This window comes from Macaca mulatta, chromosome 6 (assembly GCF_049350105.2).
Source record: "Macaca mulatta isolate MMU2019108-1 chromosome 6, T2T-MMU8v2.0, whole genome shotgun sequence".
NCBI classification, from domain to species: Eukaryota; Metazoa; Chordata; class Mammalia; order Primates; family Cercopithecidae; genus Macaca; species Macaca mulatta.
In genome coordinates this window covers 159132841-159159007 of record NC_133411.1, presented here as the reverse complement: position 1 = coordinate 159159007, position 26167 = coordinate 159132841, and the positions used below count along the sequence as shown (strand labels likewise).

At 52.9% G+C, this 26167-nt stretch overlaps 1 protein-coding gene across 1 annotated transcript; it reads right to left on the bottom strand.

Moving 5' to 3' along the window:
- Positions 1-4674: 4674 nt before the first annotated feature.
- On the bottom strand, positions 4675-22712 carry CDX1 (caudal type homeobox 1). Its single transcript, XM_001108012.5, has 3 exons — positions 22158-22712; positions 6333-6478; positions 4675-5770 (listed from the first exon to the last, which is right to left on the bottom strand). Exons 1-3 carry the CDS (start codon positions 22600-22602, stop codon positions 5564-5566), a joined length of 798 nt encoding a protein of 265 aa, XP_001108012.1. The 5' UTR covers positions 22603-22712; the 3' UTR covers positions 4675-5563.
- Between the last annotated feature and the right edge of the window lie 3455 nt (positions 22713-26167).

Below are 26167 nucleotides of genomic sequence, written 5' to 3'. Positions count from 1 at the left end.
TCAGTTGACATGGTGGGGGAGACCTTTGGGGAGAGATGTGAATAAGGGTCTGCTCTCTCCCACCCCTGGGGCTTGATAAAAGGTTGGAGGGGTTTAAGTCAAAGCATGGACTTGGGTAAAGGCCTGGCCAGGTTCCAATCCACCTCTCCCCCTGCCCAGATCCTAGCAAACTGCTCTCCCCTTTGAGACTGGCCACAAAGAGCAGACCAGGGACTCTCCAGACCCAAGAGGAAGGTGTCTGTCTCCTCTGCCCCCTGCCTGCTGACCCATATGGGACCGAGAGTGGCTGTGAGTGTGAAGAGAAGGAGCATTTATGGAGCCCTACTGTGTGCATTGTGAAGGATTTTTGCATCCAACATCTAATTTTTAATTATTTCCAACTGTCTGGGAAGACAGGTTTGTGCATCTGATTTTACACCTGAGGCAACTGTCCCGTAGGAGTGAAGTCATGCACTGGGTATTGGGAATGAACCTAGGAAGACTGTGGGTCATGGTTGGGAGAGGCAGAAGCCAAGGGCTCCTGAATCCAAGGAGGTCCAGGCAGGACCCTTCCCCATCCCTTGCCCTGGGCTTGTTAATGCATCTTGTACAAAAGAGGCAGCAGCCTTGCTCAACCACTCTCTCCCATTGGCACTTGGGTTTCATGAGACCCTTTGGAAGGCACAGAGAGTCACAGGGACAGCGAGCAGGGGTGAGGCAGTTGGCTCAGGAGCTGAGAAGCCTGGCCTCTTTATGACCCTTCCTAGCAGCACCTGCTCCTCCCACTTCACGGACCCAGCTCTGGGGGAGAAGAAGGGAGCGGGCCAGGACTTTAGCCTCCCTTGGGCAGACACATGAGGGGGCGAACACTGAGCCACCGTGGCAGTCACTGGGGTTGTGAGGTGCAAATGGATCTAGGCTCATGCCTTTCAGATGGGGAAACTGAGGCGCAGAGGATTTGCAAAATCACTCAGTGATTCAGTAAAGACAGAGTCATGTCTGTAACCTAGGAGTCTGACCTCACCAGGCTCTGACCTCTAGCTCGTACCTCTCTGCCATCGTCTTCTCCATCCCCACAGCCCTGGTGGGGAAAGTCAGCCCTTTCATAAAACAAACAAAACAACAAAACTCAAAGATTTTCTTTTCTTTTCTTTTCTTTTTCTTTCTTTTCTTTTCTTTTCTTTTTCTTTCTTTCTTTCTTTTTTTTTTTTTTTAACTGAGACACAGTCTTGCTCTATTACCCAGGCTGAGGTACAGTGGCTCCATCTTGGCTCACCACAACCTTCGCTTCCTGAACTCAAGCGACCCTCCCACCTCAGCCTCCCAAGTAACTGGGACTACAGGTGTGTGCCACCATGACTGGCTAATTTGTGTATTTTTTTTGTAGAGACGGGGTCTTGCTATATTATCCAGGCTGATCTTGAACTCCTGAGCTCAAGGGATCTGCCTGCCTCCGCCTCCCAAAGTGCTGGGATTACAAGCGTGAGCCACTGTGCCCAGCCAAAACTCCAACATTTTCTAAAAGACGTTATCCACATAAATCAATCTACCCACTGAAGCTCCAATTTTATGATCATACAACTGGCCAGGAGTCTGGCAACCAAGCACATTTGACAATTGCTGTCACCATCTCCTCTCCCCAATTCCAGAGGGGTTTTGAACGATTCTTGGCAAAATGACTGCTTAGGAATCCAAATGGTAAATATTCACTCTCCCTTTCCCTCTTCTCTCCCTCTGTTCTGGTCTCATATCAAACCAGAAGTGCAGTGGAGATGTGTGTGTGTGGCTTAAGGAAAGTGTCAGATGAAATGTACTTTCTTTTATTATATAGGGAGATATTTTTAAATGTATATAAATAAACATTTTTAATTTGCTTAAATGTTCAGATTTTATCACTGTAGAGCATGTGTTTTGTCACACCAGGGAGTGACGACTGTGAAAAACAAGGTTCCAGGCTGCTAGTCCATCTGGAGTGGTTCAGAGGAAGTGATCCCAGAGCTGCCTGGCTGGGATGGGACTGCCCTCCAAAGTTGCCCTGGCCGAGGCCAGCTGTGCTCCCCAGCTCTGCATCCCCCTGGCAGATCTTCTCAAACACTCAGGGCCAGGCTGATTTCCTCAGAGCTCCACTGTCCTCCTGTTCTAATCCCTGTATCTCTATCACAGCCCATTACACATACACACACATACACGCACACACACACACTCTTGGCTGCTGGAACCCTCCTCTTCAGAATACTCCATTCCCAACCCCGAGTCCCTCCCTAGAGTAGCACTGCAACTGTTCTGCTCAGTCCACACCAATCTCTTGGCAATCAATGATGGGACTGGCTTTTCTACAAGACAGCTTCTCAGCACAGGGTTAGGAGTCTATGGACTCCCTGAAATTGTATGTAAACAGTGTTGACATGCACAATTCTGATTTGCTAGAGGACATAAGCAGTCTGTGGGCCTTGGAAGGCCAGCACAAAGTCACTGTAAGCAAAGCAGCACGGGCCATTCCTAACAGGAGAGCTGAGTACCTCTTATCCCGGGCCATTCCTGATAGGAGAGCTGGGCACCTCTTACCCCGGGGTGGCTTAAGATCTGGCTAGACTTGAAGGGTCTTTTTCCCGAGCCATTACAGCCCCCCAATCTCTGGTGGAACTCTGGGTGATGGGGAATCATTAGGCACAAGGCAGCAAGTTGCACCACTTGGAAGTTGTCTTAGATGAGTTTCCTTTTTCATGGGGCTAAACACCCATTGGTAGGTGATCACCAACCCAACCTGTGGGTCGCATCCAACCTCCTGATCTCCCATGTGGGCGACTGCTGCAGCTCACCCTTTGATGTGGTAATGCGCCGCTGTGACTCTATCAGAGGAGTGACCACTGACCTCCTGCCAGGCAGAGTCTTCCTAATGCGGAGACAGGCTTGTCCTCCTTCAGGTGGCTAGAACATCAGCCGGGCCTGCCAGCCTCTCACACTGGGATGCAGCAGCCCCGTGAGAGGTGGCTCAAAAACAAGCACTTCTTATGTGCTGGGCCCTGAGCGAAACACAATTCTAAGCTCAGTTAGACTATTTTATTTCCATTTGACACATGAGGAGGCCGAGGCTCCAAGAAGCTAGGTAACTTGCCTGAAGTCTTGCAGCTTGGAAGTAGTCACGCTGAAATCCAGGCCATCTGATGGCAAAAGCTGCTGCTAAATACTGAGTCACAGAGAAGGTGTGGCCCTCCAGCCTGAACATCCCAGCACTGCAGTGTGTGGAGTTCAGTGGGATGCTGGGAGGTGTGAGTAGGGGCCTCCTAGGTAGCAAAGTGTGTGCGGGGGGGGGGGGGGGGGGGGGGGGGGGGAGGAGAGAGCCGGGGGGGAATGCCGGATGAAAGAAAATTCAAGGGGTTCTTTGCTGTGGGGCTTGTCGGAGACTTTGATGTGCTAATGACCCACTGTGACTCTATCAGAGGAGTGGCTTCTGCCGGATTTCCCGAACTTACTTGACCAGAGTTATTTCTTTTTGGTAGACAACTTCCCCAATTTTACAGATGGTGAAATGCAGGCCCAAAGAGGGTAAGCAGTTACCCCAGGGTTGCAGAGCATATTTTTTTGAAGATCAGAAAACTCTATTCACTCCATGCCAGCCGCTTTTCACCAGCCCCTCTCCCTCTGCTCTTGGAACCCTGGTTCTTTCCCAAGCCTCAGGTGTCCACCATTACTAACGAAGGCCCACTGTCTCCCAGGCCACTGGTAGGAGGAGAGAGAGAAGTGCCTGCTGCACTTCAGGGGCCTGTGCCGGGCCAGGATCCACCTTGTGCACTGTTATCGTGGGAGCAAAGGGCGATGGCAGGCAGGCTGTACACAGTTTTTATGGCCTGGCCACCTCCCAGAACAGTAAACAGAGGGGTAAGCAGCTGGCACCAGAGCCCCCGGGTAGAGAAGGCCCCAGGTAGGAGACTCCCAAGAGTTCAAAAAAAAAGTATACTTTCAGTTCATATTGCTCAAGTTCCTTTTCTCCTTTATTCCCTTCTTGGCCTGATCCACACTCACTAGTCCTTTTCAGTCTCAGTTCAAACATTACCTCCTCCAGGAAGCCTTCCAGGATAAGCTAGGTGTGTGCTCTGCTCTCACTGGATGCTCTGGCTCCCTTGATGCTCAGAGCATAGCTCTGATTGGCCTTTATCCTGTTATATTAGTGTCATCTGTGTGCATGGCAGTCTTCCCTACTGGACTGGGGACTTCTGAAGAGCAATTCAGGATCCCTGAAGTCAGACCCTGAGGGGGGCTTTGTAGCTTCTCTCCTGCTCCAGCTGCCCAGACCACATATACCCTGAATGCATTCTCCCCCTCTAGATCTTGTTCCCCAACCCTGGAGATGCCCTTCTCCGTAACCTTCCCCCTCCACATCTTCCCAGGCCATGCCCTCACACCCCTCCTCCAGTCTAGGGGACAAGGACTATGTGCTTTCCAGGCCCAGCCATGCGTGGCACATGGGGGTGAGCAATGAATGTCATCTATTGAAAGAAAAACCTGAACTGAACATACCTGAAAAATTCAGAAGACTGATATGTTGAGTCTGATGATTCTGCTTACAGAATGGACTCACATTTTTACATAGTCTCATAGACTGACTCGAATAGTGTTCTGTTTTGATCTTTCAAATGTATTTTAAAGGTGACCTTGTTGTGGGCCTAAACAAATGGGAAAGGAATACACAATTGCTGGGGAAGGCGAGGATGGTTTGTACTTCTCAAAAATGTTTCTTTAATGCTATGTATAATGATTTTTATACATTTTTGAAAAGAGAAGAAAAATTTATTCTTGAAGCTGCATCCAAGAGATTCCACTCTATATACAACACCTGTCCAGCTGTGAGCTCTGCTTGGTCTGGAAAAAGTCCTCTGGGGGCTCCCTGGGCCCTGATGGACAGCCTGGTGGGGGTGTAGAAACCAGGTAGGGTAGACTCTGCCCCCTTCTTTCCTCCCAGGGCCTCCCTCTCAATCCAGAGGCCTCACTGAGAATGATCATGAGGGTTGTGATTCTGCAACCCAGTGGAGCAGTCATCAGAGCCCAGTGCTATGGGTTTTGTGCTTAGCATCCAGCCTGGGGAGGGCTCAGCACCCTTATGATGGGGGCAGGTAGAGGTGAGGCTGCAGGAAGAGGCAGGTGTGAGCTGACCACATTCCTCCCTCCTCATGTCATGCTCTGCAAGCATTCATCTTTTTTAGCTCCATCCCTTTTCTCCAGGATCAGTCTGGTCCCCACAGGAGCCTCCAGCTGCATCTCTGAACGTATGGAGGAGGAGGTAGGGCCTGAAGCCTTGTCTAGGCCCCTCCCCCAACAATTTGGGGCTTGAGATGCCCATGGGCGGTTGAGATCATCCACCCTGGACTCTCTTATCCCTCAGAGGTCTAGAACACAGGAGCTGGAAGGTCTTTATCCAACAGGCTTACTGCACAGATGGGCCAAGGGGATGCAGAGGGTGGTAGATGACTGTCCACCATGTCCCAGAACGTCAGGGCTGACTCAGCCCAGACCTCCTGGGCCCACAGGAACCACACTCCCAGCCCCCAAGTCCCCAGGTCTCCCGGCGCACAGGCTGGGCATAGGGCTATGGCAGAAACTCCTCTTTGACAGGCATTGGGGAGGAGGTGGCCAGGAGGCTAGTGTTGCTGGGGCACAGGCCCCCCAGGGACGGCCCGGCTGGGGTGGCAGTAATGTCGTGGGCTGTCGGTGGCTGTGGGGGCTGTTGCTGCTGCTGTTTCTTCTTGTTCACTTTGCGCTCCTTTGCCCGCCGGTTTTGGAACCAGATCTTCACCTGTGGGGTTGGAAGACAGAGATGGAGTGGGCAGCGGGGAGAGAGTGAAGGAGAGAGCTCAAGAAGGAGAGATGAGGCCAGTGAGCCCCTATTTCTCCATGTGGCTTTGTAGCTTATCTCCTTTCCAGCCTCCCAGACCACATGGACCCTGAATTCATTCTCCCCTTCTAGACCTTGCACCCCTACCCTGGAGATGCCCTTCTCTATCACCTTCCCCCTTTCCATCTTCCCAGGCCATGCTTCTTCCAGGAAGCCTTCCCTGTTTTCCCTGTGACTGCTCCCCTAATGTAAATAGCATGTGCACCTTCTACAGCACTAATCATAGCCTGCTGTAGCCTGTGGCTAATCAGATCCCCTTACCCCATCCCCTTTGGGGGCAAGGATATTGGGTTTTGTTAAGGGAGGGTGCTGGTAGCACCTCAGTTTCTGCTGTGCTGTGTGACAATGGCCTGGAGACTCAACCTCTCTGTTTTCCTTCTACTGAGCTCTGTCATCTGCCTGGCAGCCTAGAGACCAGAGTCCTCGCACTGCTCCTATGGCTGAGATAGGACGACAGACACACCTGCCGTTCAGTGAGCCCCAGATTGGCAGCCAGCTCTGATTTCCGCCGGATTGTGATGTAACGGCTGTAATGAAACTCCTTCTCCAGCTCCAGGCGTTGGTGGTCAGTGTAGACCACGCGGTACTTGTCCTTGGTCCGAGTCTTACCTGAGAAGCAGAAGAAGCCGGGAAGGAAGGTGAGTTGGGAGGAGGAGGCTGCAAAAAAGGCCCAGGCAGGACCCCTAGGAGGAAGACAATCCAGGCTCCCTGAAGGAGGACCCTGAGGTGGGGAAAGACATACACCCCAGGCTGAGGGAAAACAGTCATTTCCCAGACTCAGACCCACAGACTCACAGTCTGGGAGGCAAGTGCTCCTCCCATGCCCATCAGGGAGGCAGTGAAGTGGGGAAAGCAACTAGCTCAGGGTTACACAGCAGGCTGCTGATGGAGCTGCAGCTTCAACCCAGGTCTCCTGACCCAGAGCCCTATTCTGAAGGCCAGCTCCAACAACTTTAAACCAGCAGCTTCCAGATGTGGCTGCACAGCAGCCATTCTCCAGGAGCTTGTGAAGAACACAGCTTTGGCGCATCCCTGACCAGTTAATCAGAAAGCCTGGGGGTGGAATCTGCATTTTTAACAAACTCTTCAGGTGGTTTTGACTCTGTGGTCAGATATCAGATGGGTTTGAATTCTGGAGACACGGAGGGGATACTGAGCAGGCAAGAGTGATTAAGACTAATGAGACGGCAGGCAGCTGCTCCTTCCTCCTGTGCAAGAGAAGAGAGAAGGGAAGAGCCACTATAAGTAGAGGCGGAAGCAGAAAGAATCTGGAACTGTCCCAGGTGTGGGCTCCCCAGTTCCTGCCCAATGCCTGGGGATGGCCTCAACATCAGTCAAGGAGGACTGGGGCTGCTGGTGGACAGTGGACCCCTAGGACCTGTCAGTTACCTCAAAGGCTCTGGCTCACGATACCAAGCCCTGAACTGGGCCTGCACGAGGGGCCGGAGGCTGGTCTGCCCAAGCCGTCCACACTTCCCTCTGTGTCCAGGCACCGGGCAGGAGAAATACAGCTCATCCCACAGATTCTCACTGAGTTCCTGCTGTGAGCCAAGCACTGGGTTACAACACTGAGCAAAATCAAGCGCCGGTCCTCATGATGCTTAGGTTCTAGGGAGGGAAGTGGATGAAAAGAAAAATAAGCATATAAAATATTTGATACACTAATTGATAAGTGTTTCAGGAGAAAAGGAGGCAGGGAAGGAGGATCGGGAATTTAGGGAGGAGACGGGTTGTGATTTTAAATAGAATGTGCTGTTGAAGGCCTTCCTGAGAAGAATTTCAGCAAAGCTCTAAAGGAGGTACAGGAAAGAGTCATGCAGGGCCAGGCGTGGTGGTTTACACCTGTAATCCCAGCACTTTATGGGTGGCTGAGGCAGGTGGATCACCTGAGGTCAGGAGTTCAAGACCAGCCTGGCCAATATGGTGAAACCCCATCTCTACTAAAAAATACAAAATTTCAGCAAAGTTCTAAAGGAGGTACAGGAAAGAGTCATGCAGGGCCGGGCGTGGTGGTTCACACCTGTAATCCCAGCACTTTATGGGAGGCTGAGGCAGGTGGATCACCTGAGGTCAGGAGTTCAAGACCAGCCTGGCCAACATGGTGAAACCCCATCTCTACTAAAAAATACAAAAATTAGCTGGGCGTGGTGGCACACATCTGTAATCCCAGCTACCCGGGAGACTGAGGCATGGGAACAGGAGAATTGCTTGAACCTGGGAGGTGGAGGTCGCGGTGAGCCTAGATTACACCACTGCACTCCAGCCTGGGTGACCGAGTGAGACTCCATCTCAAGAAAAAAAAAAAAGAGTCATGCAGACGTCTGGGGAGAGGCTTCTAGGCAGAGGGAACAGCAAGTGCAAAGGCCCCGAGGTGGGGCATGCCTGCTGTCTGCCTGCTGTCTGCCAGTGAGGAACTGTGAGGAAGCTGATGGAGCTGAGGTACAGTGAGAAGGGGTTGGGACAGGAGACAAGGGGAGGGACTCTGGGTTTTCCTGTGTCTGGGACAGGAGCCACTGCAGGATTCTGAGCAGAGGAGACATGAAGTCTGATGTAGGTTTTAATATTACTCTGGCTAGTGCATGGAGAACAGATTTGTAGGAGGAAGGGGAAGTGCAGGGAGAGCTGCCATAACCCAAGAGGGAGGGCGGTGGCTTGGCTTTGTTACGGTGCTCAGCCTGGGGCCCAGAGCTGAGGTTAATATCAGGGCTTTCTTTGGGACTCGGATCAGAGGTCTGTCTGGAGAGAATACTGGGAGTCATGCTTGGCCTGGGCTGGTGTGGGGCCTGGCTAAGCACCAATTTCCTTTATAAGAAGCTGAGCATGTGGCTATAAATAGGAGGCGCACGCAAGCACTTCCAGACCCACACACGCTCCCACCCAGGCATGGTGGGTCTCTGAAAGACCATCAACCCCTCCTGCCTCTCCCAAGTGCCCCCACCACAGCCCAGCCTTCACCTTTGTGGGTCTCAGCCCTGGCCCTGCCTGTCCCTCAGCACCCCTGCACTAACCATCTACCCACCCCCATTCTGATGCCTGTCCCACTCCACCAAGCCCACGCAGCTTGGCAGGACAGCCACTGGGCTCCCCGTGAGCCAAATGGCTTTGTGGAGAATGGGAGACAGCAGATGTTCCCGGGCAGCTTTTCCCTGAGTTTTCTGCCAGAGCAGAGGAACCGCACCGGACGCTTCCACGTCCACTGACCTCAGTCCGCTGCCCAGCATAGCACGGGATGGCCTCGGGCTTTAGCCAGGCTTGGCCCCAGTAAAGGGATAAGGGAGTGGCTGCCCAGGCCTTGGCTCCAGATAGGGCCCCTCCTTGGCCTAGAAAATGCAATGCCGGCTCAAAAACAGTTCTGCCTAATGCCACCAGCACTGGAGACCAACATGGCTCTGAATCCACAGACCCACTGGGATCACTGGGCTAAAGCCGGAAGTGGTTGTCAGAGTTTAGTCTCCTCCCACTTTAGTGAGGAAGACACTGGGGCTCGCAATGGTTGCATGGCAGCTGGAGGGCCAAAGAAGAGGCCTGGTGAGCCCTTCTAGTCCAGCCTCCCTGTGTAGTCAGGGTCACTGAGGCATAGGCAGGCACAGGCCTGCCCAAGGCCATGCCCCCTGCTCTAGAGCTCTTGCTGCCTCTCCAGGGCACAACTCCTCATGCTGCCATATTTAGGGCCCACTGAGTCTGCCATGGAGCCTCCAAAGTGTTGGTAACAGAAGCTTAAACAGCAGATCACCCTTCCATTGCTACTTCTGGGAAAGAAGAGCCCAGACCATGGTGAGGGAAGGCCGCTGAGAGCCCCAGGCTGGAGGCCCTTAAAATGCCCAGAGGACTCACAGCTACCCCCAGGAGGACGGGCCTGAGGCAGGGCATGAGGCTCCCTGCCCACCCAGACCTTGGCCTAGAGATCACAGGCAGTGGTCCTGAAGGTGCCTTTTCCTTAGAGTCCTAGCACCCACTCCTGCCTCTTCTGATGAGCAAGCCCAGACCCATGACAGCCATTTCATAGGTGGGGGGAAATGGGCTCAGAAAGGGCACCTGCAGAGGGCCGTCCTGACTGGTCATGGTATGAACTAAGACTCAGGTGTCCTGACCTCAGGCCCAGCTCTTCCACAAGTGAGGGGGTCAGGAGTGAGACCAGATGGACATAGGGTTTAGCTGCACAATTACTCCTCTCTGTCCTGGCAAGGCTGCCAGTAAAGACCTGGCCCACAGGCCTTGTCACCCCTCTTTGGGCTCTGGAGAGGGGCTGGTGGGCTCAGGAACCCATTGGCCAACTTCTCTCTGGTGGAGCTGCTTGAAACACACAATTTTAGTGCAAGAAAATGGCTCTGCCAAAGAACAAAATGTTTGCTATCACACTGTGTGGCTCAGAAACCGGGGAATCCCATATGCTGTTCCAGGAGTGAGAACTGAAACATCCTCCTTAGTGCCCAACTTGGCGATATCTAGCCTCGTTTAACAGGCACATACCCTCTGACCCAAGAATCCCACTTCCAGCAACTGATCCTACCAAGAGCTGCCCAAAGCTCCATCTGTTTCTGATAGCACAAGACAAAAGACAGCATACATGTGTACAAGCAGAGAGCTGTTGAGAGAAGGGATGGTGCATTCATGGAGAGGAGCATTATGCAGTCATTAAAAAGAAATTTCAAAACCCCATATGTCCCAATATGGAGCAATTTCTAAGATGTGGGGGGGGGGAAGCAAGACAGAATAGTGTAAATAGTAATGGTACAAAAACGGGGGAGACACACACATACCCAAACATCTGTGCACCCATACAGTTCTTTCTGAAAGAATATACAAGAAGCCAGTAATAGGGGCTGCCTCTGGGAAGGGCGCTGGAATTTGGAAAGCCACAGGTAGGAGGGAGACTTTGGGGTTTTTAAATCTTTACCAAGTGTATGTGTGAATTCATATTTTTAATGACAGCCAGGAACCCTGGGCTCCAGTCCCAGCTCTGGGCTGGAACTCCCTACTGCCCCAAGATACCTCTGAAGCCTGGAAAGGAGGGGGCAGGGAGGTGCATGAGAGCAGTGGGGTGGGGAGAGGGCCCAGGATGAATTATTTACAGGCCCCTGGGACGCTGGAGCTAAGGGGGAAGTCCAGGCTCCTATAACAGGTGTCTGCTGAGGGGCTGGCCACTCCCAGCCACCTAATGAGTAATCCTCTGGGCCAGAGGCCAGTGAATGGGTGAGAGGGAGAATGGGGAGCCCCTTTAGCTCTTCAGGGGTGTGCACAGAGGGGAAGAGCCTTGGGCAACTCACCGAAATGGGAGACTTTCTCTCTCCAGTTTTGGGATGTGCAGAATGTCCCATCCATGTGGATCAGGCCAACACTAGAGGTAGCAAACTCCCGTCCCCTAAAGCATGCACAGTACAGGCCAATGGCTCCCAATGCCTGACCAGCAGCCTTGGAACTGCCTGGGAAGCTTTTTCAAAGCACAGATTCTGGCCCCAGAAATTCAAATTCAGTGGGGCTAAAATGGGGCTCAAAATTTGGTACTTGAATAGTTTTCCAGGTGACCCTAACATGTGGTTGGTTGGGCTTTAGCTCCACAATTACTCCTCTCTGTCTTGGCAAGGCTGCCAGTGAAGACCTGGCCCACAGACCTTGTCACCCTTCTCTAGGATCTGGGGAGGGGCTGTGGAGCCCAACAGAGGTACACTCTGTGACTCCAGAGGTGTCTTAGGGCAGTCAGGAGTTCCAGCCCAGAGCTGGGACTGGAGCCCAGAGCTCCTGGATGTCATTGAAACCAAACCTCTGGGGTTGTGGAGTGCAGCTTCTCACTGGCTGGGTAACCTAGGACAGTCTCCCCACCTCTCTGAGCCTCATTCTCTGTATTTGTAAAATGGGGAAAATTAATATTCTAATAATAGCCAACACGTCCATGTGCCGGGCCCCTTGTATACATCTCTCAATGACCCATGGAGTTGGGGACTATTACTCTATTTGACAGATGAGATAACTCAGGGTCAGACAGGACCATGCATCAGGCAAGTGGGATTCAAAACCAGGTCTATCTGGCCTCAGAAACAGCAGTAGAACCTATCAATCAAATGGTATGAGGTTTCTTGTAGTCCTCTCCAACCCTGCAGCATAGAGGGGCTCGCTTGAGATAGATGGACAATGTCTAGCACAGTACCTGGCATGCAGGAGGTGCACGGGGAAAGGCAGATCTTACTCATTTCCAACAGCAGCGGGATGACCATCTGGCAGGAATGCCAGGAAATGGATCTGTGCAATGGGCGATCTGCTAGAAATGACCGTTTACTTATAAGGTCCCTTCCAACTTGGAAACGTGAACCTCCCAATGTTTGTTGATTCTCTGATTGTGTTTGTTATTGTAGCTGAAACAATTCTAAGACCAATTTGACAGTCTGAGAGTCTAGACACTGGGCCTGCCCAGCTGGAGGACGGGGACAGAAGCCACGGTGGCCTGCAGTGGGGGCTCCCCATCCAGCCTGGGCCAAGCAAGGACAGAGTGTGGCCTCTGCTCCAGCACAATCAAATGGCCCCTAGGTCAGCACTTCCTTTGCCCTCTTTCTGCTGGGTGTGTGGCCCTGGGGGATGACCAGCTTTGGCCCCCCAGGCCTGGACCACAAATCTAGCTTCGAAAACCTTTGTGACTCCTCCCTGAGTGGTCCAGCCCCAACTGGCTGTGCTTCAAGATCCTAACCCCTAATACACACACGCACACAGTCATGCACATCTGTACACACAAGGGCTTGCTAAAAATACAGATTCCCAGGCCCCACTCCAGATCTACTGCATCCTAATTTCTCTGTCATCTTTAACAATGCCCCTGTGGATTCTGAACCACCAGCTCAGAAGTCAGTGGGTCCTGGTCCCAGTTCCATGCCATCTGTGTGGCCTAGAATTAGTTCCTTCTCTCCTCTGGGCCTTGGTTTCGCCTGTGCACCAGTTCAAGTGCCCTCGAGACTCTGCCGCTTTGAGCCGTCTGTGCAGCTGTGAGCCCCACTCCTGCCACCTTGCTGCCTGCCACCCCAGACAACCCCCGCAGGGAGCACATGCCCCGCACACCCTCCAGCCACGTCTCTCAGAGACCCACACTGCATGCAGCAAGAGGCGATGGGGAGCTTACCCATGTCTGTGATGCCAGCCTGGGAATGACAAATGGAAGGGCATAGGGCTTTTGGCAGGAGGGGTCGGGGAGGTGGGAATAGGGTTGCCATGGAATCCTACTGCAAAGAGCCCCCATTTCCAAGATAAGGAAGCAAGTCCAGAGAGCTTATAGGTCACTTGCTGTGGATGACAGTGCTATTGGCCCTTCATTTGCAGGGCCAATAGGCAAATGAAAAGGTGGGAAAGAGGGGCTCAGGAGAACTGATCTCCTCACCCCAGATAATACTTGTAGGAGCGCTGCAAGGGTGGCAGGACATGGGCCAGCTCAGAGGCGGTGGCGCTTCTGGTGAGGGGCCTAAATTGTAGCAGCATCACACTCTACTGAGGTTTGGGAAGGGCTGGGTGTTCGGGGCAAGCTTCCAGACCTTGCCTGGTGGCAGAGACCTGGGCTGTGGTCCAGCCTGGCCATCTTAGTTGAAGGACTTGACAAGTGACCAAACTTCCCTGGGCTTTCCTTCCCCTGCCTGGGGAACAGAATGGCTGTGAGAGCAGTCTGGAAAGGGTAAAAAGCTATGGAGACAAAAAGGAGAAAACAGCTATTTGCAGAAGCGGGCATGTTGGTGGAGTCCCTCATGAGAGAGAGGAATGTCGCCTAATGGGGAGCCACAGGGCCAAGAACACACTGGCCTGGGAGTGGGGAGATCTGGCTGGCCCACCAGCTGGACATGTGATCCCTTATTTGGGCCTGTTTCCCCATCTGTACCACCAGGGGGAGGGTCCTCCACTGTGCCCTAACCTCACCAGCTCTACAGTGGATGGATGCCCTTCCTGGGACATCAGGTTCTCTGCCTGACCCACAATTGGGTGCTTGTCTTGGCTGATCTGGCAGTCCCAGGCTGCTAATATCATGGTTCCTCACTCAAGCCCTAGCAGGGACGAAGCTGGCATGGGAGTGGGGAAAGGGGGACAATGGCCAGGCCAGCCATTTTGGGAGTCCTGCCGCCTTAGCCAGATTCTCCTCCCCACTGTCACCCTCCTTCCTAGTTCGAGTTCTTCATCATCTCTGCACCCTCCTCCTCCAGGGCCACCTTTGCATCATCTGCTGTCCTATCTTCTTCATCAAGGTCCACAATCTGACCCAGCTTTGGGAGGTAGCAAAGAGGAAGGGACTTTACAGTCAGACAGAGACCGGTGACTCTCCCCCAGTCGGGCCATGTGACAGTGGTATGTTCCTGGGCAAGTCGCTGGACCTCTTTGAGTTTCAGTTTATTTATCTTCAAAATGAAGACATGAATGCTTTCTTTATATGGTAGTTATGGAGACCAAAGTGATAACCTACTTAACAAAGCACTTATTAATAAAAACTGTGATGACGAAGATGATGATACTACAGAGACAAAGAAGCTGAAAGAGGCAGGAGAGAGGCCGGGTGTGGTGGCTCATGCCTGTAATCCTAGCACTTTGGCAGGCTGAGGCGGGTGGATCACCTGAGGTCCAGGAGTTCGAGACCCACCTGACCACCAACATGATGAAACTCTGTCTCTACTAAAAATACAATAATTAGCCAGGTGTGATGGCGAGTGCTTGTAATCCCGGTTACTCCGGAGGCTGAGGCAGGAGAATCGCTTGAATCCAGGAAGCGGAAGTTGCACTGAGCCGAGATTGCGCCACTGCACTCCAGCCTGGGCGACAAGAGCAAAACTCCAACTCAAAAAAAAAAAAAAAAAACAAAAAAAAAAACAAGGCAGGAGAGATTCTTCAATGCAAGAACAAGGAGCTTATGCAGAATGGATTTCCATTCTGGGAACTCTTGAGAGGGATTTTTCTGCACTGTCCAATATGACAGCAACAAGCCACATTGATTAAATAAAATGTAAAATTCTGTTTCTTAGTCACACCAGTCATTTCAAGCGTTTAACAGTCACATGCAGCTGGTGACTGCCTACTGGGCAGCACAGATACAGAGCATTTCCATCCTGGCAGAAAGTCCTACTGGACAAACACTGCTAGATCAAACTCCTACCAGGGTCCGGACGCCCACACTGCAACACACGCCTACTAGCTGCAAAGCAGCCAGTTCTTGCATCTGCCACCCATTTATATCCTTCCTGAGTTTTTCCACAGGGGCACCCTGAGCCCAAGACAGCCCTTTAAGATTTACAAACAGCGACTGCATCCCTTCAGGTCTTCTCCTAGGCTGAAGAACTTGAGGCCTTTCTGAACTGTTTCCTGGTGGAGTTTCCAGGCCACTGCAACCTGGCCATCTTCCACTAGTCTAGTCTAAGAGTGAAGCCCTTGCTACTCCACTGCAGGTGTGGCTCCCGAAGTCTCACATTTGAGGTGGGGCTGCAGTGAGGAGCTCTGCCTCCAGCCTCTTTCCCCCCACGCTGGCTGTGTGACTTCGGTGAAGACCCTTCCCTTAGGCCTCGGCTCCCTGAATGCTCTTTGAGGGTAGGGCCATGCCATTTAGCTCACCAGCACCTATCACGTGCCTGACACAGTGAATACTTGATGAATCTTTGTTGAATACATAAAACAAACCTGCTACTTCCTCTGCTTCCTTAACTCCATAAACAGCACCTCCAATCCTCCAGCCATTCAGATCAAAAGCCAAGGTGGCACCTCTGAGTCCTGTCTCCCTTGTTCCCCACGTCCACCCCAGCAGCTGGCGGCTCAGCCTCCAAAGCACAGCCTTCTGTCCATCTCCATTGCTCCTAAAGTTTAGTCCGAGCCACTCATCTAATGGAGAAGAAATGTGCTGTTCTGGGGACAGAAATCCTGCATTTGAAAAAATGCTGAACACACTGAGCACCCAATAGATGCTGGTTTGCATTATGATTACCATAATAACTGCACAGCACTTATTTGATAAATAGTTCCTTACCTCCTTCATGGCAGGGGAGGTAGATTAAAAACAAACAAACAAATGCAATAATGACAAACTGGGATTAGTAGTAGGAAGGAAAGTGAGCAATGAGCTAAACTGAGTGGGGAGGTGGGGGGAAGAACCCTACTTTACTTAGCTGGGGGAGGTCTCCAGGAACAGACCACATTTAAGCCAAGACCTGAGGTTGAGAAGGAGGCTTCCATGTCATGAACAGGGAAGGAGATTCCAGGGAGAGTGAGCAGCATGTGCAAAGGCCCCCAGGCAGGGAGGAGCAGAGTGAGGGCAGGGAGGGCAGCTCTCTGTGCGCAGGTGGACCCGTCTGCCTTGTTCAGGCCATCATCTCCAATGCCTAGGAGCAAGTTCAGGACAGAAGACACTCAGAGAATATTACTGCTTGCCTGGTTGAATGAATGAATGGGAGAGGCACAAGATGAGGCTAGAGAGGCCAGCAGATTCTGTGGCAGAGGGATTTGGATTTGGTTTCCAGAGCAGCAGGAAGCCATGGGAGGGTGTGGAGCCCGGCTTGCTCCTTCTTTCTGTTGATGGGGGGATCCATGTGGGGTGCCCCCACAAGCCTGAGGGGTGAGTGTGGCAGGGGGAGGGTCTGTCATGCTAACATGGTGACGGCCCTGACTCCAGACGTGAATGTGGTTTCCACATCCCGGGAGCTCCAACACAGAAGCCTGAGAGGCTGGCCCATTAAGATAACTTCCTACAGACCCGCCAGACCCTGCTGCTAACAAACCATTTTGGACCTTCACAATGATTCCCTAAGCTCTAAGCAGCAATATCTGCCAAAGCAGCAGGGAGAAAACACCCAACCAAAAAAAAGCCTTCTGCCACCTTCTAACTGGGTCATTCCCTTTCCCAGCTACATCTGAGCGATGAGGTGTCAAATGTAGCTTCTGCCTGGAGAATCGGTTCTAAACAGCCTGGCCCCTGCTGGGCCCCCCTCCTCCCCCAGCCTCTTACAGTACATCCCCTGCCTGGCCTCCTTTTCCCCACACCTGGCTTGGAATGTCCATGGGGAAGGGGGGATCTCGGGCGCCCCTTCCTGAGTGTGTGGCTTTATTTCATAGATGCTTGCTGGGCTGTAGACTGGGTGTAAACACGGTGCTGCCATGTCCTCGCTGTGTGAGCTTGGGCAGGCCACCTTACCCTCTCTAAGCCTCATTATCCTGATCTATAAAATGAGTCTAATACTAGATCCTTACACCACTCAGGGCTATCATGAGACTTAAGTGAGATCACCCACGCAAAGTTCTTGGCACAGTGCCTGGCATGCAGTAAAGATTTAGCCAATGCCACAGTTATTTGCTCTCTCGCGAGCTCCTACTATGTGCAAGGCAGGGTGAGGATGGGACTGATTAGGACTGGTCCTCGAGGGACTACAGATGGTAAGTGGCAGGCATAAATAAGACAGTGAAAGTAGAGAGTCAGTGGTAAGTGTCATGAAAACAAGGGCCTGATACAGTGCTTAGGAGGGAGGAATTAGGGAGGGCTTCCTACAGGAGACAGCCTTGGAGAAGGAACAGCATTTGAGCTGGTGAAGAGCAGGTTCTCTGAGCAGCATTTGAGCAGGAGATGGAAGGGAGGGCAATGCAGGTCGAGGGACCAGACTGGAGAGGCAGGGAGTTTGAGGTCTGCGCTCCAGTGCACCTGCTAAGGACTGGTTGAGGTGGTCACAGGCACCGATGCCCTAAGCAACTACTGTGTGCTAGCTGCAGGGTAATGCTTTGCAGGCATCTCTTTCGAGATGCAATCCTACTATTATCCTGTTACAGTGGAGAAGCCCAGGCTTGGAGAAATGATCCAAATTAACTTGCCTGAAGCTATACAGCTTCTTATGGAAATTCAATTCCAGGTCTGAGACTCCCAAGCCCTGGCTCTTAACTTGCCTTATCTAGTCAAAGTAGCAGGAGAATGGCTTCAATAGATGGTTGAGGCCTGTTCTGAAGAAGGCTCTGATTGCCACAGAAATGGAGCTAGATTTTACAACAAAGAAATGGCATAAAATGAAATGGCAATTCCATGTCAGTAGGGAGCCACAGAATGCTCCTGAGTAGGGCATATGCCTTGAGAAGGTAAATATGGCAATGGTTTTAGAAGACAGCTGGAACATCACAGAGAGGCTGAAGGTGAGAGAACAGGCTGGTGGCTGTGGCAATAGGCCAAGGGAGAGAGCCTGCAATGTGGGGGGAGGGGAGCATTCATGCCCTTCATGGGCCTCAGTTTCCCCATCTGAAAGCTGATGGAGTTGGACCAAGATCTAAACCTTGCTCCCACAGTCTCATCCACATGAATGTCTCCCTAGTCCTGAGACCTCAGCCACCCCAATGGGCTATTAACCTGTGGAGCAGGTTTATTCAAAGGAATTGGAGGCTGAGCCTTCCACAGAAGGATGATGTGTAACCCTCCTAATGAAAATGCTGATATTTAAAACCCTCCTCATGAAAACGCAAAGAGAAAAGGAAGAAAAAAACAACGTCTTGTAGTCATTTCCTATCCTGGCCTCAGTCAAATGATACTGATCACTCAGAACTGATTAATATTGTCTTTAGGAATCAGAGACTGATTGAAGCCCAACAGCCTCTCTCTCATCTTTCCCATTGTCACCGCCCCCTACTTAGAAGAAACTGAAGTCTCAGTCCCAGCCTCAGCAACCCCACTTCCCCACATGAGTCGGGGTACCATCCAAGTGGAGACACAGAGGCAGCCAGGTTTCCACTGACCTGAACTGCTTGGCTGGACAGTCACAGGTCCCAATCCTAGGACTGGGACCTCAGAAACCTGTGTGAAAGCTAAGATCTCACCCACCCCCCTGTTCCCCAGAGATGTCTTTTGTCCCTCACACTTGCCCTGTTCATTCACTCAACAAAATATATTGAGCACCTACTAAATGCCACGCACTGAGCTGGGTGCCAGGATGCAGTGGTGGGTTAAGCAGACATAGCTCCGGACCTCATGGGAATGGACAACATACAAACAAGTGTAAGGAAGTGAGTAGACTGGAATTAGTGCTCTGAAGGAAACACAGCAAAGATTTGTGATGGTTGTAGCGGGGAGTCCACTTTGGGAAATGGTGGAGGGCTTCACACAGGAGGTGATGATTAAACTAAGATCTGAAGGGTAAGAAGGATCCACTCTTGCAAAGAATCAGGGGAAAGAGCTTTCCTGGAAGAGAGAACAGCATGTGCACAAGCGCTGCAGTAGGACTTGGCAGGTCTGAGGAAATAAAAGAAGTCTGGAATGGCTAGAGCTTGAAAGCCAAGGTGAGAGCAGCCAGGGATTAGGTCAGGGAGGCAGGCAGGTGCAAATGCTGTAGTCTTTTCTTTTTTTTTTTTTTGAGACGGAGTCTCGCTCTGTCACCCAGGCTGGAGTGCAGTGGCCGGATCTCAGCTCACTGCAAGCTCCACCTCCCGGGTTCACGCCATTCTCCTGCCTCAGCCTCCCGAGTAGCTGGGACTACAGGCGCCTGCCACCTCGCCCGGCTAAGTTTTTGTATTTTTTTTTAGTAGAGACGGGGTTTCACTGTGTTACCCAGGATGGTCTCGATCTCCTGACCTCGTGATCCGCCCGTCTCGGCCTCCCAAAGTGCTGGGATTACAGGCTTGAGCCACCGCGCCCAGCCGCTGTAGTCTTATAGACCTCAGGAAGGAATGTGGGGTTTATCCTACGTATGATGGGAAACCATAGGAAAATTCTAAGCCAATTCTTCTGACATCCAGCCCAGCTCAGCCCCGCTTGTGTGAAACTGGAACATTCCTCACAGTCTCTGTACCTTGGTTTCCTCATCTACATGTGCGGTCTCTAACTGTCCAGTTTGTCCATTCTCGAATGCTGGAGGCTCAGAAGTGGGGGAAGAAGGGGCTAGCCAGGATTGGTGGCAGGCCGAAGACCTGGTGGCCAGTGCCAGTGGGGATTGGGAGGGCAGTGGCATGCACTGATCCTCCTTCAGCTGTCCTGGACAGCAGCATTGCACAGGAACTGCCCCTGGAAACCCTGTGCCTTCATTGCCCAGAAGGAGAAACTGAGGCCAAAGACAGGAGGGGCTTGGCCTCTCTTTCAGGGAGAGTCAACAGTTTGAACCCAATTCTGCCCCCACTTCAGGAGCACCGGATAGAGAGGCAGCACCTTCTAGCTTCAAGGTCAGGGTTCCTACATCCTCTGCAGAAGGGGGCTAACCTGGCTCCTAGGCAGTCCCTTTCCTGGAGCCTTGGGGACCCCCAGACCTCCTTCTGCTTTTCCCTCTACTCTCAGAGAGCAAGGGGGGAAATGCTTTTTTGCGTGCGGCAGACTCATCTGCTTGCAGACAACAGTTTTCAAGCGACTTTTGAGACCAGAGGATGAGCCAGGTTCAGCAGCTCTTGTGCCCAGAGGCACGAGGTGATTTGTACAGAAGATCCTGCAGGATCCCCCAGTCCTCTGACCCCCATTGACACACTCTTTTTCCCTTACACAGTGACGGCCTCTCTCCAAGTCCCTACCCATAGGGAACCTCCCCATTCATCTCCAAAGTCACCGGATGAGCAGGAAGCAGCAAGTGGAACAGAGGAGCAGGAAACGCAGGCTTCCTTCTCCAGAGCCTCACAGACTGGGAACTGCAGGATCCTGAGCACTGGTGCTGCCACCACCTCCTCTCATATAATACAGGGTTCTTAACCCCGGATTTATGGATAAAGCTTCTGGGAGCCTCCAGAACCCCTGAAATTGCCCAATGATGCAACATTTTTTTCCCTAGGAAAAAGATTTGTACCTTTCAGCAGATTTTTCAAAGGAGTCCTTTTGTAACTTAAACAAGAGTACAAACCACTGCATAACCTCCCTTCTCTCTAATTTCACAGATGGTAGAACTGAAACCCAGAGAAGATGACTGATTTAAGAGGAGCTGTTGTATAGAGAATTAGAGCACAGACTTAGTGGTTAGTTCTCCTGGGTTCAAATCCCGGCCCCACTAGTTACGGGTTATATGTCCTTGGGCAAGTACTAAAAGTCTCTATGCCATAGTTTCTTCATCTTAAAATGGGGGTGATAATAGTACCCACAATGATGTTTTAAGAGTTAAAGGAGTTAATGCATGCAAGATCTTACTTAGGTCATGCCTGGTCCGTTAGTAAGTGTTCCAAAACATTAGCTGTTATTTAATCAAGGCCACAGAAGCAAGCGGCAGAGTCTGGTTCCCTGTACCTCCCTGGAGGCAGATAGGAGGTTCTATATCCCTGGGACTTCCAAGAAGGGTATATGATTATGGCCAGAACCTATAGCTCCTGATCAAGGCCAAGCCAGCATCTGCCCGGAGGCAAGCTGAGGGTGTGTGGGGAGACAGGGGTGAAGAGTGTGAGGAGGTGGGGGAAGTCCCAGGCTTATTCCCAGCTGGGGGAAGGGGAGGAGGGGCTGGACATCAAAGGGTGGGCAGGCCAGCTTCCCGCCCCCAAGGCTAGGTGGCCTTTGTCAGGACAGGCCGGACACAGTCGGGACAATGGAACATCGTGTTCACTTTCCGGCCAACAGGAGTCACTACCGAGCTAAGGCAGAGCCAGTTACATGACAAAGGGGGGACCCATAACGGAGGTCAAGCCGCCCCTCATTAAAGTTGGGCCCTTTGTCCTGCCCCCTCCCCTGCCTTTGAAGAGGGCGGATCAGAGAGGCCTGCCTGGGGGCAGGAGGTTCACAGGCTCAGGAGCCAAACAGTAGCCCCCTTCCCACTGCTCCCGCTTCCCCTCCCCCGGGGTCAAGAGTTCAGGGAGGACCCTGGGAAGGTAAGGTACAGATCCCTTGCCGCAGTCTGGCCAAAGAGGGCTCTTTTTCAGCCTGAAGGATATGACCCAGCAATCATATCCTGTATGATGGGGAGACCCAGCCCTGGCCAGGAAAGTCACCTGCCCTGTTCACGGTTAGCGAATCGTCCCTTCTGGGGCGAACTTGCCGCCTTTGCCTAGGGTTGGGTTAGGAGTGGAAGAAGCAGATGAAGAGCAAGGAGTCGGTGCTGCTAAATGAGTGTAGGACACCAGTCTGGGAGCCTGCGTTCTAGTTCGGGCCTTGCTCCGCGGCCGCAGGCGCATTTCCGCACTTCGCAAGGGATCTCGGTTTCCCTATCTGTACAGAGAGAGGGTTAGGCTGAGCTGCTGAAGGCTCCGATAGCCTGAGACTCAGGAGAGGGAGCTCAAAGAGCAGCCCCCCGGGGCGAGAGTGGACAGGAGGGCCACACTCCCGGGAACCCGAGCAGGGCCGGAGCAGAGGTCAGACACGGGGTGGCCTGGGCCGCGCCCGAGCACCTGCAGGTCCAGAGGTGCAGGGCGAGGGAGGGGTCCTTACCGCTGCCACTGCCGCCTCCGGCCGCCACGCTGCGCCGCATCCACTCGTAGGGCGTCCGCCTCTGCGCTCCGGGCGAGGACGGTGTGCCCGGGCCCACGAGGGGCTGCGCCAGGAGGCCCGGGCCGGGCCCAGGGGGCGCAGGCACCGGGCTAAAGTCCGGAGGGGGCCCGAATGCCAGCGGAGCTGGGCTGGCGGCAGGGGCCGCGGGGCCCGGGCCGTAGGCGGCGGCCCAGTCGTCTTTGGGCGCAGGGAAGGGCGCCCCCCAGGCCGTCGGGGGCGCGGGGGCCGGCTCCAAGTGAGAGTAGCTGGGGAAGTCGGGGTACTGCTGGGGTGCCGGGGGCGGGGCCGGGGGGCCGTAGGCTTGCGGGCCCAAGCCCAGGCTGGCGGGCCTGGCGGGGCCAGGGTACAGGGGCGAATCCTTGTCCAGCACATAGCCCACATACATGGTGGCCGCGGGGCCCCCCGCGCATGCTGGGCCCTGGAGCCGCCGCTGCCGGCCGCCCCGACGACGAGCAACCGCTCACCTGAACTCGCCTGTCCTGCCGCCGCGCCCGCCCCACCCAGGCCTTTTATAGCTCCGGGCCGCCCGCGGCCCCAGCCGAGGCGGGTTTGCATTTCAAAGCGGGGGGAAGCCTCCGGGCCGCGAATCAAAGGGGGAAACCCGTCGGGGGCGGGGGGTTCAAAAGGAGACAAATTGCCGCCCCAAGCGGGAGGTGGACTGGCCAAGGCCTGGAGGGGGTGGGGGCGCGGAGGGCGCGTCTTGGGCGAGGGTGGAGGCCGCGCTGCGAGTGGAAATCACTTGCCAGGGGGCGGCCTAGCGGCCTGAACACCTTGTCGTTCCAGTGGCCGCGTGGACGGCCCGGCAGCCCCATTTTACAGGTGGAGGAACAGGCACCCAGGGGCCAGGGGGATTCTTGGCCAACTTCACACAGTGACCAGCTTGAGGTGAGGGGCAACGCAGACTTCAAACAGGGCTCCCGTCTGTAGGATCGCAGGTCCTTAATCTTTCGGCGGGGAGGGGTCACGACCCCTCTCGTCATGGAAGCTGTGGATGTTTTTCTCTGGGGAAATGCACATATGCACATACATACACGAGTCTTCTTTACAGTCGGGGGATTGCCTGGGTTGGCCTTCTAGAGAAAGTTCTCAAAAGGCACAGTGTGTGTGTGTGTGTGTGTGTGTCTGTTGGGGGGTCTTCTGGGGACATTACAGGAAATTTTTAGCAAATTATCTCGATGACCCTCTACCCTCTTTTTTTAATTGAGAAGTTTCAAGCATACACAAAAGTAGAATTGTATAATGAACTGCTGTGTACCCATCACCCCGCTTCAACAACTATTAAGGTTTTGTCAAACTTATTTCATCTACTCCCCGCTTTTCTGAAGTATTTTAAAACAAATTCCAGACATCATGTCATTTTACCCCTACATACTTCAGCACGCATCTCTAAAATACATGGACATTTTCTTACATAATATGCCATTATCACATCTAGCAAAATTAACACAAATTCCTGGGTATTACCTAACACACAGTTCTTATTCAGAGTACTCCAATTGATTCAAAAATGTCTTTTTAGCAGTTGGTTTGTGTGAATTGGGATCCAAAAGCCCTGATCCATTTATTATGGCTGGAGCCCCCTTGGGATTTTAAATGCATCACATGTTCCTCCACCCCATATTAAGGACTGGCAAACATTTCATAGTTACCTAAGGGGGAGTGGGGGATGGGAACACTTGAGGGGGTGTCAGTGAACTGGGAGTGGGGGCAAGGCTGAGGGATTTGGGGAAGAATGCATGAAGGACAGGGCTCTGGGTCAGGAAGTCAGGTGGGGTCCCTCCCCACAAGGGCTTTGTGCCAGGGAACTGTGCAGAAGCACCCTGTGGGATTGGATGGGCCCACATTTCCTGGGTTCCTCTCATTGTGCAGGGATGTGTGGTCCCCCGAAGAAGGTCAGAATCAGGGTCTTATCTGTTCAACCTGTCTCTCTCTTGGGTCATCATATTAGCTGGGGGCTGGTAGGTATCGTCTCAGGGCTGGGCAGATGTTTCGGGATCAGGACATAATTTGCCAGGCCTGGAGCAAAATAAAAAAATATAAGGTCCCTTGTTCGAAAATGATTAAAGATTTCAGGATGGTGGCAGCAGAGCATTCACCTGAGCCCGGGGCGCTTCCACACACTGGGCTCTGTGTGACTGCAATGGTGACCCGCCCAGGAAGCTGGCCCTGGTGAGACTCTTGCTCTTCTGGAGCTCTGATACGTGATAGAGCCGGAGACTCAGCCAGCACAGGGCTCCCTCCGCTTCCTGCTCAGAGGAACCCTTTCCATTGCACAGGTAGAAGCATTGAGGCTCAGAAAGGAAAGGAGTAGTGCCCAGTGTTTGCAGCAAAATGAAGGCTGCTTGTAGGAGAGGGGAAGGGAGATCCTGGCTGTTGCTGACCCGGCGGAGCCCTTGGCTACCTTGCGGGAGCACATGGCTGTCCACATGTGTGCAGATCAGCACATGACACAGATGAGCACATGGCTGCCTCAGCAGGGAAGATCCCACTTTCCCAGGTCAGGAAGTGGATGCAGTGCTGAAATGTTTCTCAGAAGTCATCTGGAGCTCTGGGCTCTGCTTAGGACTCAAGTTTTCAAGGTATTGGTGGGAAATTGGCAAGTACACAGAGGAGGGAGAAGAGGCCCAAGAGGACTGAACTCCACTTCCTGAGCTGAGAGAACAGGGACTGCTTGGACTGCAGGAAGAGAAGACCTGGAGTGGGGTGTGAGTCTGGGGAGGAAGACAGGGCAGCCTTGGGACCTCAGGGAGGAAGCTGCAGGCCACAGATGTGGATTTCAGCCCACCCATATGTAGGAAAGTGCTCTGTTAGGGGCCATCTGTCAGGAAATGGGCTGTCATGAGAGAGAGTGAGCTCATCATCACAGGAGGTATGTAAGTGACTGCTGGAGGTCAGTCTCACGTTAGGGATGCTGGGGAAAGGATGTCTATCCTGGCGGAAGGGTGCTCTCTAGGTGCCCTCTACTTTCAAGAGTATGTTCTGTCAGGCCTAAATGGTAGGCTTAAAGGTTGGAAAGGCATACAAATTCATTTCTTTATGTATTTATCCATTTGAAAAATATGCATTAGCACATCTCCTTTGTGCTGACACTATGTTAGGTACTGAGTGAGGCCCTGCCCTTGCAGTACTTACAGTTGGGGTCTGGCAGGGGTGGACAGGTATGAATCAAATAATCACAAATAAAGGTAAAGTTACATCTTGGCAAGGGCCAGGAATAGGGAGATTTGACCCAGAGGGAGGAGTCAGGGAAGCCTTGCAGGAGGAAGTGACACGTGAGTCAAGGCCCTGGGGAGTGGGGAAGGGCGGCAGGGGTCAAGGGTCAGTATGAACAGAGGCCCTGAGGCCCGAGGGGACACTTGTTCTCCTAGCACTGAAAGGCCAGTCTGGAGTGGTAGAGGCAAGAGAGGAGTCCGGCAAGGGACAGAGCAGGCCCTGGTGGGACAAGCCTGATGAGGGTGTGGAAGGGTATTATGTAGGGGTTAGAGTGGCCGAGGGCAGTGGCGGGAAGACAGCTGTGGCTGGTGTGTGGAGAATGAGCCAGAGGAGAGGCGGGGCGCCAGAGAGCAGCAGGAAGCCGGGCAGGGGTCCAGGAGTGGTGGAGATGGTGGCCAGGACTAGGTGGTAGCTGAGAGCTGGGGGCCAAAGCGGCAGTCCTTTCCCAGCAGAGCAAAGACTGTTTTCCTGATCAGGCAGAGGGCAGAGCCAGGGACCCCCAAGACCTGGGGAGCCCCTCCAGCTGCTCTGTGGTCCCCTCAGTAGTGTGCCCTCCCAGGGTGGATGTCCCTCCCACTCCACGGACACATCCTGGGTTGGGCCCCCACCCTTCCTGTGGATTCCCGTGTACTGGGCTTTCTGACTCCTAGCTCAGTTCTCTCTGAGATTTCAGGGTTTGGCCCTTGACATTTTGCTGGAGTAATAATAACAACAACAATAGCACTGCTATGTATTAA

What these genes read in the sequence shown, in the direction of transcription:
- CDX1 (XM_001108012.5), bottom strand. Translation starts at nt 22,602, where the DNA reads ATGTATGTGGGCTATGTGCTGGACAAGGATTCGCCCCTGTACCCTGGC. An exon ending in CGGAGGCGGCAGTGGCAGCG is followed by an intron (nt 6,479 to 22,157) that starts GTAAGGACCCCT and finishes TCTGCTTCTCAG; the next exon opens with GTAAGACTCGGACCAAGGAC. An exon ending in TGGGGCTCACTGAACGGCAG is followed by an intron (nt 5,771 to 6,332) that starts GTGTGTCTGTCG and finishes CCAACCCCACAG; the next exon opens with GTGAAGATCTGGTTCCAAAA.